This window comes from Lissotriton vulgaris, chromosome 1_1 (genome assembly GCF_964263255.1).
Source record: "Lissotriton vulgaris chromosome 1_1, aLisVul1.2, whole genome shotgun sequence".
NCBI lineage: Eukaryota > Metazoa > Chordata > Amphibia > Caudata > Salamandridae > Lissotriton > Lissotriton vulgaris.
Window position 1 is genome coordinate 2,031,061,822 of NC_141685.1, and position 12,537 is coordinate 2,031,074,358.

At 43.9% G+C, this 12,537-nt stretch overlaps 1 protein-coding gene across 2 annotated transcripts in view; it reads left to right on the forward strand.

Moving 5' to 3' along the window:
* BCAT1 (branched chain amino acid transaminase 1) overlaps positions 1-12,537 on the forward strand; it is a 329,634-nt gene that overhangs the window by 143,809 nt on the left and 173,288 nt on the right. For both annotated transcript variants that reach the window (XM_086920336.1, XM_086920331.1), the window contains exon 4: positions 1,928-2,038. In XM_086920336.1, coding sequence (XP_086776462.1) covers positions 1,928-2,038 — 111 coding nt within the window. The remainder of the gene's footprint in view (positions 1-1,927; positions 2,039-12,537) is intronic.

Sequence of the window (12,537 nt, forward strand, 5' to 3'; positions counted from 1 at the left end):
TCTTGCTGTACACACAACGCTACAAATAGCGCCGAGCCAGGGATAATAACAGTCTATCCATCCCTCTTTTAAGGGTCCTCGATTAATCTCCTCTCCAAGTTGTTCTAATTTCAGCAGAATTGATCCATCCAGCTACCTGGTAATCCATTGCAGTTGAGCAGCAAGGTATTAGTTCTCAAAATGTGCCACCTCTAGCCTTCCCTGTAAGATGGGTCTTTAAATACATGCATGGACACCCTATCGTGCCCCCCATTCTTTATTAGCTTTAGGAGGTGCGAGTCCAGTTGTTGAAACCAACTAGCCGGGATTAACGCAGGGAGAATGGTGAAGTAATAAAGTACCTGGGGCAACATGATCATTTTGGTGAGTGTTATCCGTGCCATAAGAGGAAGTTTCATCGTCTGCCAAAAGGCCACACACCCACATAGGGAGCGCAGCTCAGGCCCAGGTTACCCTCTCGGATGTCTTCAAGCTTATGATAAATCTGTATCCCCAAATACCCGAAGGTACGTGGGGCCCACCTGATATCATGTCTCAGTGATGGAGGTCTCAGCATTTAATCCGATCTCAGGGGGAAGATGCAGGTCCGGAGACCCTGCCAAGCTCCTGCAACAGCTGTAACATGTATGGAAACACGGTCTCTATGTTTGAGACATATAACAGCAATTCTTCAGCATACAGGGAGACACTATGTTCAGTCTCAGCTAGTGCAATTCCCCAACCTCGGTCCCTCTCGCTAAACAATGCCTCCAGGGGCATCATGGCCAGTGTAAACAGGAGTGGAGACAGCGGGCATCCCTGCCGGTACACTGGTAAACCCCGAAGGAGCCTGAGACACAATGACCCGTCTGTACTCTGGCAGTAGGATTAATGTCGATAAGGCACACCCACTGCACCCAGGTTTTGGTAAATATCCTTCACTGGCAGACTCCCCAAAGTGGAAAAATACGGAAGTAAAAAGTTGTCATCTATGTGGAAGTCCTACAGAAGACCTCATCCACTTAATATGCATTTGTTAGAAACTTCAGCCTGCTCGAGATACCTTACTAAGAAAAGCTTTTTTGGATGGAGGAATACGAACATGTCAGGAGGCTATAATTAAAGGGCTTCATCCATCTGATCCCCAGATGAACCTTAAATTGGTTAAGTTCCTGTGCATACATAATCCGGCAACAAAGTCAATACAATAATGAGAGGGTCTACTCATAGAAAGGTTAATGTTAGTAATAACTGATACTTTGTTTGATGGCGACATCACATGGAGGGAGCAAGAGGTCTGGCCCACCTGCCCGCAGAGATTACTACTTTTCTTCATATCGACTTATTGCTGGTACCGAAGTGACTAACTTCTGTCATCTGTCAATTGTCCGTTCATAATTGCAATCCATGTAGAAAAAGTACAGTACAGGCAGTATTTCATCGAATTTTAGATTGTATTTATGGTTTAACAGTGATTTTAATCTGTGAGACACTTTTTGGTGTAATTGACTGATTTTAAATCTTGTTGATTCTTAGCTGCTAATAAACAGTGAGGAAAATTGTAATGGTTATGTTATGTTATGTTATGTTATGTTATGTTAATATATATTTATTAAGCGCTCGTACGCCCAGGGGCTTCATGGCGCTATCGAAAAAGGAACACAACACAGATATAAAGTAAAATACAACTCAGCAGTAGGCCTGCATGAACAACCAGGTTTTAAGAGAGTGTCTGAAGCTGAAATGGTTTTAATTAACTAAACAATAAAGATTTCAAGAGTGCCTTAATGTGCTTTTACACTACATTAACAATATAAAGAAATAAATGAAATAGACACAATTATGTCTCATGTCTCGCAGTATTCTGTTTTCCATAGTTATACCTAATAAGTCATTCATACTCATTTGGTTTGTGATAACTCAATTACTCATTTGTTATGGCTTCTAGTTATTTGAAGGAATGAAGGCCTATCGTGGAGAGGATAATAAAATACGCTTGTTTCGGCCAAGACTCAACATGGACCGGATGCTTCGAACAGCAACAAGAGCTACTCTCCCGGTAGGTTGTGACAAAGAATGCTTTCCTAGTAATGCTCCTAAATTAGAATCATGTGCCTGTTTTTAGAACAGGACACAAGAGCTCCGAGCAGCTGGAACACCACGTGAATTCTCACAGGGTTAAAGATCCATTGGACCTGCACACAGATGTCATTCTAGAGTCTTTCCTAAAAGGGAAATATTTATTGTTTCATGAAGATGTGTGTATATCATTCATCTTTTAGTTTGAATAGTAAGTTTTATCAATAAGAAGTTAAGCACTGCGAGATGTTTGTAATGTCATCAGCAATTTCTTCTGCAGACTCACTATGTTAAAGAACTTAAAAGGAAAATGTGTTGCAAGTCTGTTATTATCCTGATGCATGTCTGATTTAGTCTATTACTTGTGAGCAAATTAGTGTACTCACAAGTAGCACATACACAGAGTGAAGCCTCCCTTCTCGCTTCTGACTGAGGGTTCAGCTCAAATTGACAATATCATAAAAGGTAATTCTTGATGGGCGCCTGTGTGAAGCAAGAGTAGGTCTCCCAGGCAACAAGTGACTAGCACATTCCAATGTTTTTAAACTCAGTACTTTTCATTTGTTGCTGCTTGTACAATCCCTTGAGAAATGACACCCTGGCTGCTAACCATTACCTATGTATTTACTTCAGGAATATGTGGAAATACATTTTCCAAGCTAATTTCTCTCCCTGTTGCAAAATCTTGTCAGGTAGTGTATACTCTGGAAGATGCCCCCTATCTCCCTATAAGGTCGAATGGACCTGATCAAATGATTGCACTCTCTAATTTCTCTAGTTTTTCAAAATACCCTTTGGGATGACTGCAGCCATTTTTAGGTGGCTTGGTAGAAAGTCACTGACCTCTTTAAGCAGGTAAAGCCTGAGGGTGAAACTTCCACCTTCATGTGGCAGACCCATGAAGATCAGAATGCACTGAAATGCGAGCAACTCAGCTGGGCCTCCCACGTGGAACTAATGTCTTCTTGGGTCAGTGGCGTGTCCCATTCAACCATTTTCTTAGTCTCAGCGAATACCCTGTATTACCACCCCATGAATTTACTTGTTTAACTGACTCAAGCCAGGACACACAGGGGCTTTATGGGCTACCAACGTACTATCTGGCATAGGAAGTGGCACAGGAAGTTACATTGCCTCAACGTTGCACAGCATTCCTACACATGTTTTTGTGTGACCACCCCTTTCTCCTTCATCACTTTTTGACAAAGGCATATGGATATTATGGATGCCTCAAGGTACAGGGCTAATAAGCAAATTCCTCTTTTAAACCCTTTGAGATTCTTGTGGCGGGGGGGTGGGGTGGGGGGTGGGGTGTTTGGCGTATTACACCCCCTAAAATGTATTTTGTTGTAAGTAGGTGGGTACAGGTGCTTTCAGTCGGGTATGGTGTGGTATAAGTTGGATTTCCCCCTGGGTTTTTTTCATGACCACATTTACAAAACACACAGACACACACATGAACATTCTCTCTCTCGTCTCTGCCTCAAAACTTGGTTTGTCTGAAAAGTATTGTGTTTTACGTACCCCTAATAATCTGCACTCCTCTCTCTTTCCACTGCCTCTTAAGCCCCCCTCGTATCCTGCTTCTCATATTGTATTTTAACAAGATAAGCCAGTTTGATTGTTGGGAAATTTGAAGCTTACACCATCCCAATCTTACTGACTAAGCTACACCCTTGCTTTTGGCAGAATTGAACTCTTTCCTCACAATTCCTTTCCTTTTATCACATTAATTATGTTGTAAAGCAATGATGATGATAAGAATTGTTTTTATGAGCATTGGCTAACCCGAGGCTGACCCTGATGAGAAGATACTCTTGAAGGCAAGATACAGCAAGCATGTTCCCCGTCAATGTACCCATCTGACCTTTGGAATAAGCAACTGAGGACCATCGTTTAAAGAAACATTTCTGCAAGCCAGTTATCAATTAAAGCAGGGATGAAGGAAAAAGATCAATTCTTATAGCTGTTTAGGAGACTGAAATATAAACAGTTTAGTGTTAATCATTTATATCATAGGAGCCAGGGCAATATTGGGTCACATTGGTTGCACCTCTCCCACACAGTATATGCCACATACTGTTCAACCCGGGGGACAGACTGAAAAAGATCACACCTCTATGCCTCACAGTTTGCAGTGACTTTCCTAGATCCCTGTTCCATGCTCAGTCCTTTGGGAGCCTGACATCGAATTTGGCTTTGCTCGTTGTGAATAGGAGAGGAGGGATGGATTTCCAAAAGCGTTACTCCAGGTATGCAGGGCACAAGTTGATCCTTTAAAAGCTCCTCGTTCATGATTTGCAGCCGGTTGGAGCTGAATACTATTGAATCCTGTAAATCTAGCCACTGCATCTGTTGCCCCACCATTGCTTGCATCTGCTTCCATATGTTTGGAAATGCCATGAAGTCCGTCGGTGTGACAGTCAGTCATACTTTGAGCAACTTTGTGGATGCTGCCTTGACATTATCGATAAACACTTATTGCTTGAAATCCTTCATCCACTTTTAAATGCAGAAATCAAACAGTCATTCATTCTTTGGTGATTGTCAAGGGTATCGTAACCCAACCTAGGTGATGCCTCCTGGTCCACAACTACTGTCCTCTGTGTAGCGCGGCGGGGCCTATAGATATGTAGGCCGCAGGGGTGCTAAAGAAGAGGCACACACAGCTACTTTCACTTACTAGCTGGAAGACCCCGAGCGGTGTCCGGCCCTTTTATTTATATCCTCGGGACGAGCCCGCCCGAGGGGTGTGTGAATGCATGTATGCAGCAACAAAGTATTAGAGGGCCCAGGTGGCTCTCTACATACCTCCTTTCTTTTGGTTCTTGACCATCAAGTACTCTCAGTTCAGGGGATGTGTACATGAAGTCCTTTTGATCACTGAATTTCGACCTCCTAAATATCGACCTACAGGAATATCGAGTCAACAATATCGAAAGCAAGAATATCGACATCCTATCTACAACATGATAAGTACAAAAATATCGAAAAAATAATATAGATGTAAAAAATATCGATGTTAAAAATATCGATTTTTTTTCTTTTAATATATAAATGAAAAATAAAGTATATAACCCTAATAAATAAAATCTACATATTTAAAAGTATCTAATAATGTTTAAATTTAATAAGTAATACATATATATTAATAATACATTAAATATATACAGTAAATATATAATATATATGTACTGAACAATAAGTATTAATAATTATTTTACTAATTTATAAATTAATAAAATATATTCTAAATTACTAATACATTTACAAACATAAAACAATAACATAAATAAAATGTAACTAATATAAAAAATAAAAAAAACATTACATTTTTTTACAAATAATTATATAAAACGTTGGATAGCGTAAGAGTAAAAATTACTATTCCCACTCCAGAGAGTGCAACAGTAGGGAAAGCGTTGGATAGCGTAGGGGTAAAAATTACTATTCCCTCTCCAGAGAGTGCAACAGTAGGGAAAGCGTTGGATAGCGTAGGAGTAAAAATTACTATTCCCACTCCAGAGAGTGCAACAGTAGGGAAAGCGTTGGATAGCGTAGGAGTAAAAATTACTATTCCCACTCCAGAGAGTGCAACAGTAGGGAAAGCGTTGGATAGCGTACGGGTAAAAATTACTATTCCCACTCCAGAGAGTGCAACAGTAGTGAAAGCGTTGGATAGCGTAGGGGTAAAAATTACTATTCCCACTCCAGAGAGTGCAACAGTAGGGAAAGCGTTGGATAGCGTAGGGGTAAAAATTACTATTCTCACTTCAGAGAGTGCAACAGTAGAGAAAGAGTTGGATAGCGTACAGGTAAAAATTACTATTCCCACTCCAGAGAGTGCAACAGTAGGGAAAGCGTTGGATAGCGTAGGGGTAAAAATTTACTATTCCCACTCCAGAGAGTACAACAGTAGGGAAAGCGTTGGATAGCGTAGGGGTAAAAATTACTATTCCCACTCCAGAGAGTGCAACAGTAGGGAAAGCGTTGGATAGCGTAGGAGTAAAAATTACTATTCCAACTCCAGAGAGTGCAACAGTAGGGAAAGCATTGGATAGCGTAGGGGTAAAAATTACTATTCCCACTCCAGAGAGTGCAACAGTAGGGAAAGCGTTGGATAGCGTACGGGTTAAAATTACTATTCCCACTCCAGAGAATGCAACAGTAGAGAAAGCGTTGGATAGCGTAGGGGTAAAAATTACTATTCCCACTCCAGAGAGTGCAACAGTAGGGAAAGCGTTGGATAGCGTAGGGGTAAAAATTACTATTCCCATTCCAGAGAGTGCAACAGTAGACATAATTATAAAATACATGCTAGCAAAATATATTTAACCTAAAATCAATTTAAAATAATACCATTTAATAATATTTTATTACCAAATAATAATTAATTAACAATTATATTATTAACAATACAATTAGTTTTAATACATTATTAATTTATTAAATTTACATTACTTCCCACCATATTTCCCTATAAAACCACTACCCACAACATAACACATTTATCCATGTATGAATTAATGAAAAATAATTAGCAAATAATTAAAATTAATTAACTATTAATTAAAATTAATTACCAATTAATTAAACTTATTTTATAATTCCTACTAATTATTAAATAATTAACCATAATTAACAACAGTAGAGAAAGCGTTGGATAGCGTAGGGGTAAAAATTACTGTTCCCACTCCAGAGAGTGCAACAGTAGGGAAAGCGTTGGATAGCGTAGGGGTAAAAATTACTATTCCCACTCCAGAGAGTGCAACAGTAGGGAAAGCATTGGATAGCGTAGGGGTAAAAATTACTATTCCCACTCCAGAGAGTGCAACAGTAGGGAAAGCGTTGTATAGCGTAGGGGTAAAAAATACTATTACAACTCCAGAGAGTGCAACAGTAGGGAAAGTGTTGGATAGTATAAGGGTTAACATAACATACTTATAAATAAAAGATTTTTGTAATTATAAAAAAAAAAAACTATTAAATAAATATAAACCATATACAATACCTATACATAATTATAAAATACATGCTTAGCAAAATATATTTAACCTAAAATCAATTTAAAATAATACCATTTAATAATATTTTATTACCAATTAATAATTAATTAACAATTATGTTATTAACAATACAATTAGTTTTAATACATTATTAATTTATTAAATTTACATTACTTCCCACCATATTTCCCTATAAAACCACTACCCACAACATAACACATTTATCCATGTATGAATTAATGAAAAATAATTAGCAAATAATTAAAATTAATTAACTAATAATTAAAATTAATTACCAATTAATTAAACTTATTTTATAATTCCTACTAATTATTAAATAATTAACCATAATTAAATTACTCCCACCCTATTCCCCTATAAACCCACATCCCGCTACAGAACATATATATCAATTAATCAATTAATTTAATTTTTTTCCAATTAATTAAAAATAATTAGCAATTAATTATAATTAATTAATTAATCCTACCAATTATTAATCAACTTACCATAATTAAATTACTTCCCACCCTATTCCCCTATAAACCCACAACCCGCTACAGAACATATATATCAATTAATAAATTAATTAAAATTATTTTCCAATTATTTACAAATAATTACCAATTAATTATAATTTATTAATAAATCCTACTAATTATTAATAAATTTACCATAATTAAATTACTTCCCACCCTATTCCCCTATAAACCCACAACCCGCTCCGGTACTAAAACATACAATTTTCCTATAAATTAATTTATTATTATATTAAATTAATACACATATAATAGTAATTATTTTAAATACTTAAGTTAAACATATAACACATACATAATAAAAAACTATAAAATAATACAAATATCGATATTAGTGTCATCGAAATTAGTAACATCGATATATATGCTATCGATATTACTAACTTCGATATTACTTACATCGATATAAAGAATTTCGATATTACTTACCTTAGGGTCGATATTCTGTCCTACGATATTCTTGACTTCAATATTATGCTCCTTCGATATTTCATACTTGATATTATGGTAGGTCGAAATTTCCAACTCGATATTTTGACTGTGTACCAAGTCCTTCAGCCGCTGACTCGGCACTGGATTCGGCCAGGGACCATACTTCTGGCTCCTGGTGCAGGGAGGTGTTCCAACCCCAGCCGAGGCTCCCTCAGCCGGTTCGTCAGCAGTGTTCTTGCTGGTAGACCTGGCACTCTCGGCACTTCCTTGACTGGCACGCCTTGGTGATTCCGGCAAAGCGTTCCTCGCATCCGGCGATACAGGAGGGGAAAAGTTCCGCAACGAATCCTGAGATGCAGAGACCTCGGGGTCCACATCAACCTCCGTTGTCTTCTTGAAGCTAGGCACATTCCTCGTGACGGATTGTTGTCCTTTTTGAGTGGTGACCTTCTGGCACGTAGGGCGTCCTGAACTTCCACCCGGGGTATCGGTTTTTGATCACCATCCGGTCTCGCACTCTGAGCTGCGGCTCTTGTGCTCATCAGGCTTCACTCGCCTTCCGGTTCGTGGTCTCCCTCCTCACCTGGACGGCCGCATCATCCCGCTCCACGGGCACCCACATCGGGTCTGATGTGATACTGTCTTGTGGGGCACGCATGAACAGGAGATGAGCCGGAGCACACTTGGTGGTGCTATGAGGAGTCTGATGGTATTCCCCGAGGAACTGGTTGAGGGCTGCTTCCGGATCTTCTCCATTATCTACAGCTATGTACAGAGCCCGATTGATTGTCCTCATTAGTCTTTCTACTTCCCCATTCATTTGGGGCCACAGCAGGGTCATCTTCCTATGGCGCACCGCTACGTTCTCAAGATACCCTGGAAAGGGGGTCCATTGTCAGACTTGACTTCTTCCGGCAGTCCCATCATTGTGAAGGTCCTGTCCAGGACTCTCTTCACATGGGGAAAAGCTTTGGGGGCCACCACCTCAACAACGGGAAACTTCGAGAATGAACCGACTACGACCAGCATGTGCCGTCCATCTGGAAAACACCCAAAGTCCATGCTGAGGTGAGTCCATGGAGTCTTGCTCAGTTCTTCTGTGATCACCGGTGCAGGAGCTGGGTCTCCTCCCTTGATCGTACAGGCATGGCACTGCCTCACCATCTCCTCCACCAGGGAGTCCATCGCCGGAAACCAAACCTTATCTCGTAGCCAGGCTTTGGTCTTGGCCATTCCTTGGTGGCCATCTTGAGCCAGTGCGAGAATTCTCTTCTGAAGTTTCTCAGGGATCACTATTAGATATCCTCGCAAGACCACTCCTTCTGCCCCCACACTCAATTCTCTACAAACTTGCCACAGCTGTTGACGGGCATGGCTGACCTCCAGTCGGAGGGCACTAGCCCCGTCCATGAAGTGGGCCCAACCGTTTTTCTCCAAGGCTCCTCGAACTTGGAAATGGGTGGGGTCTTTTTGAGTGGCTCTGCCGATCTCGTCTAGTGTCATAGCCTTAGGACATGCCCCTTACGATACCATGTGTACAAACACCACCGTGCTGCAGGCATCCGCTGAAGGGTTGGGGGATGCCAGGGATTCCGGGTGGGGAGACAGGTAGTCGGCAGGGTTGTGCGCACCTGGGCGGAAAACCACTTTGAAGTTGTAGCCTTGCAACTGCACCACCCTTCGTTGGATCCTCAAGGGCGCCAATCGGGATGAGCCAGCAAACAGCGGGAGTAGCGGCTTGTGGTAGGTCACGACGCTGAATTGCTGGCCACACAGATACAGGTGGAAGTGTTGGCACGCCCATTTGATTGCCAACGCCTCCCTCTTGATTTGGGCGTACCTGGTCTCTGTGTCGGTGAGGGCGTTGCTGGCATAGGCTACCTGCTTCCACACTTCCGGGCCATGTTCCTGGAGAAGGACCGCCCCTAGGCCCACCGGGCTGGCATCAACGACCAGTTCTGTTCGGTGTCGTGGGTGGAAGTATGCCATCACAGTCTTGTCCAGCAGGCCTGCGTTGATTTCCTGGAATGCTTTGTTGGCCACCAGCGTCCACACGCAGGGGTTTAGACATGGCTGCAAGATTCGGGATGAAGCATCCACAGTACGTGGCCATGCCGAGGAAGCTCCTCACCTCCGTGGGGCTTCTTGGCGTGCTAGCTGTCCGGATAGCTTCGGCCTTCTTCGGATCTACCAGGAGTCCCTCACAGCTGAACGTGTACCCGAAAAAGTCCACACTCTCCTGAAAGAACGAGCACTTGGCTCTGTGCAGAGTTAGACCACAGTCCACCAAACTTCTCGGCTCGGAGATGGGAGTGGTGTTCCTCGAGTGTGTTGGAGTATACTAGTATATCATCGCTGAGGGTGATCATGCCTTGCAGCCCTGACAGTGCTTCTCGAATGGCTTTCTGGTAGACCTTCGCGGACGATGATACTCCGAAGCTGAGCCTCTTCTACCTGCGCAAGCCAACGTGTGTTGAAAATGTGGTAATATACTGGCTCTCCGGTTCCAGTTCCAGCTGGTGGTACCCGGCGTTCAGGTCTAGTTTTGAAAACCACTTCACTCCATTCAAGTCTGCCACAATATTGTCCATTGTGGGGGTGATGTTTCGCTCCGTCTTCACTGCGGTATTTGGTAATCTCATATCGACGCAGAGTCGAATGGCTCCTGGTTGCTTGGGTTTGGGTGCCACGACCAGCGGGGACACCTACGGGGTGGGGCCAGAAGCCTTCTCCATCACCCCTAGTTCTTCGAGCTTCCTCAGCTCCTCCTCCACTTGTGGATGTAGGTTGAAGGGCACCCGCCCGTGCCTGAGGGCCACAGGTCGTACTGAGGGATCGATGTGCAGCTTGAACCTTTTGCCTTTTAGCTTCCCCAGTCCTTTGAAAAGCTCTGGAAACTCCTTTAGCATCGCTTATGCATAGGATTTGTGGACCTGGTTAGCAAAGAAGGCAAGCCCAAGTCTTGAGCTGTGTGACAACTCAGTAGAGTCCCTTTCTTGCCTTCGGTGTCGTGGATCCTCGCCTCGGTGGAGTAGCTGCCGCTGGCGAGAGTGGTCTGGATGATGCCACTGAGAGGATGCGGGTCCATCCCTCTGTAGGTGTAGATCCTAGCGGTGGATGGTGCAAGAGGAGGTCGCGGTGATAGGCGGCCGTACTGGTTGGAGTCCATCACATTGACAGACGATCCAGTGTCTATGAGAGCTTGCACGTCAGTGCCGTCGAAGGACACAGAACACATTGATGGTGGCCTTCAACGAGTCCCTGTCCGGCTAACGTACGACACCACGAATGCTTCTTCATCGTCCTCGTCCATGTGGCGTCGTTCCTGTGGTTGGTCATCCGATACTGACGGTGGGTCATCCAAGGATATTTGTCAAACCCTCTGGGACAGGTTTCTCGGCCTTGGCGCTGTCGGTCGGAACGCCCACTGCGGCACACTTTGGCATAGTGGTTTAGTCTTCCGCAATGAGAGCATGTTTTCCCTTTTGCACCGCAGACAGCCATTGCAGGGTGATCTTCGCTACATTATCCACACAGCCCACCTGGTGGTGGCCTTGGCACTTGGCGAGGCGATGTGGGGCGTCTCTGGATTGCATCTACCTTTTCCTCCTTGATTGGCTTGAGCTCGGGAGCACGCAAAGTGGCAACTGGTGTGTGTAAGGCAGCCTCCATTTCCAGTGTTGGAGAGTGTCTCAAACAGGTCATAGATCTCCACCCTGCAGTAGCAGATGAGGAGTGACCGCTTCACAGTCCCGTCCATCTCCCATGTTCTTCTGAAGTAGTGGTTGAGCCGTCCGACCCAGGCCTTCCATCTTGTTGCAGCCATGGCGGGGTCCGAGGCTTCGCTGAACGGGGTAATGGCGCATCTGCCGTGTGGGTGTGCACCGGTGGAACATGCTGGGTGGGGACCTCCCTGATCCAGATGCCTGGTGGCCCTTTTCTTCCTTCCTTACAGGATGAGCCTCAGAGGTGTTGCCCTGCAGATTCTGATCCCTGTTCCAGGGCAGTGAAGGACAATTGCACCTTATCCTCAATTTGCAGCTGCCAATGCTTGATTTTTTCCCACTTGTTGCTGCCAAATGCTTGTTTATATTTCCCATTTTTCCTGCTGGTGGCTTGACACTGCAGGTAGTGCTGTCTGCATGCACCCCTTCCTTCTTTTTCACACCACACCTGGTGCAGGCTGCTGCAGCAATCACAACCACTCCAGGGGGCTGGGGAGACAGGCAGCGGTGAGAGCAGCCAGGCGCAGGGCATCCGTGATGTGCAGTGAAGTAGGCGGGTAGGCAGGGGCTACCTGGGCGCACAATCAGCAGCGGGCACTCGACGGGGGTGGTAGCTTGCCCCAGACACGCAGCGAGGCCAGCCAAGCACTCGCACAACGCCACTCACCACAGCTGCTGCAGGCCGACCCCAGCGCCGTCAGCTGAACGCGCTCCCGTTGGCCAGGGAGATGCGTGGCGGGCGCAGGTCGGGACAGACTCGCGGCAGACAGATCCGGA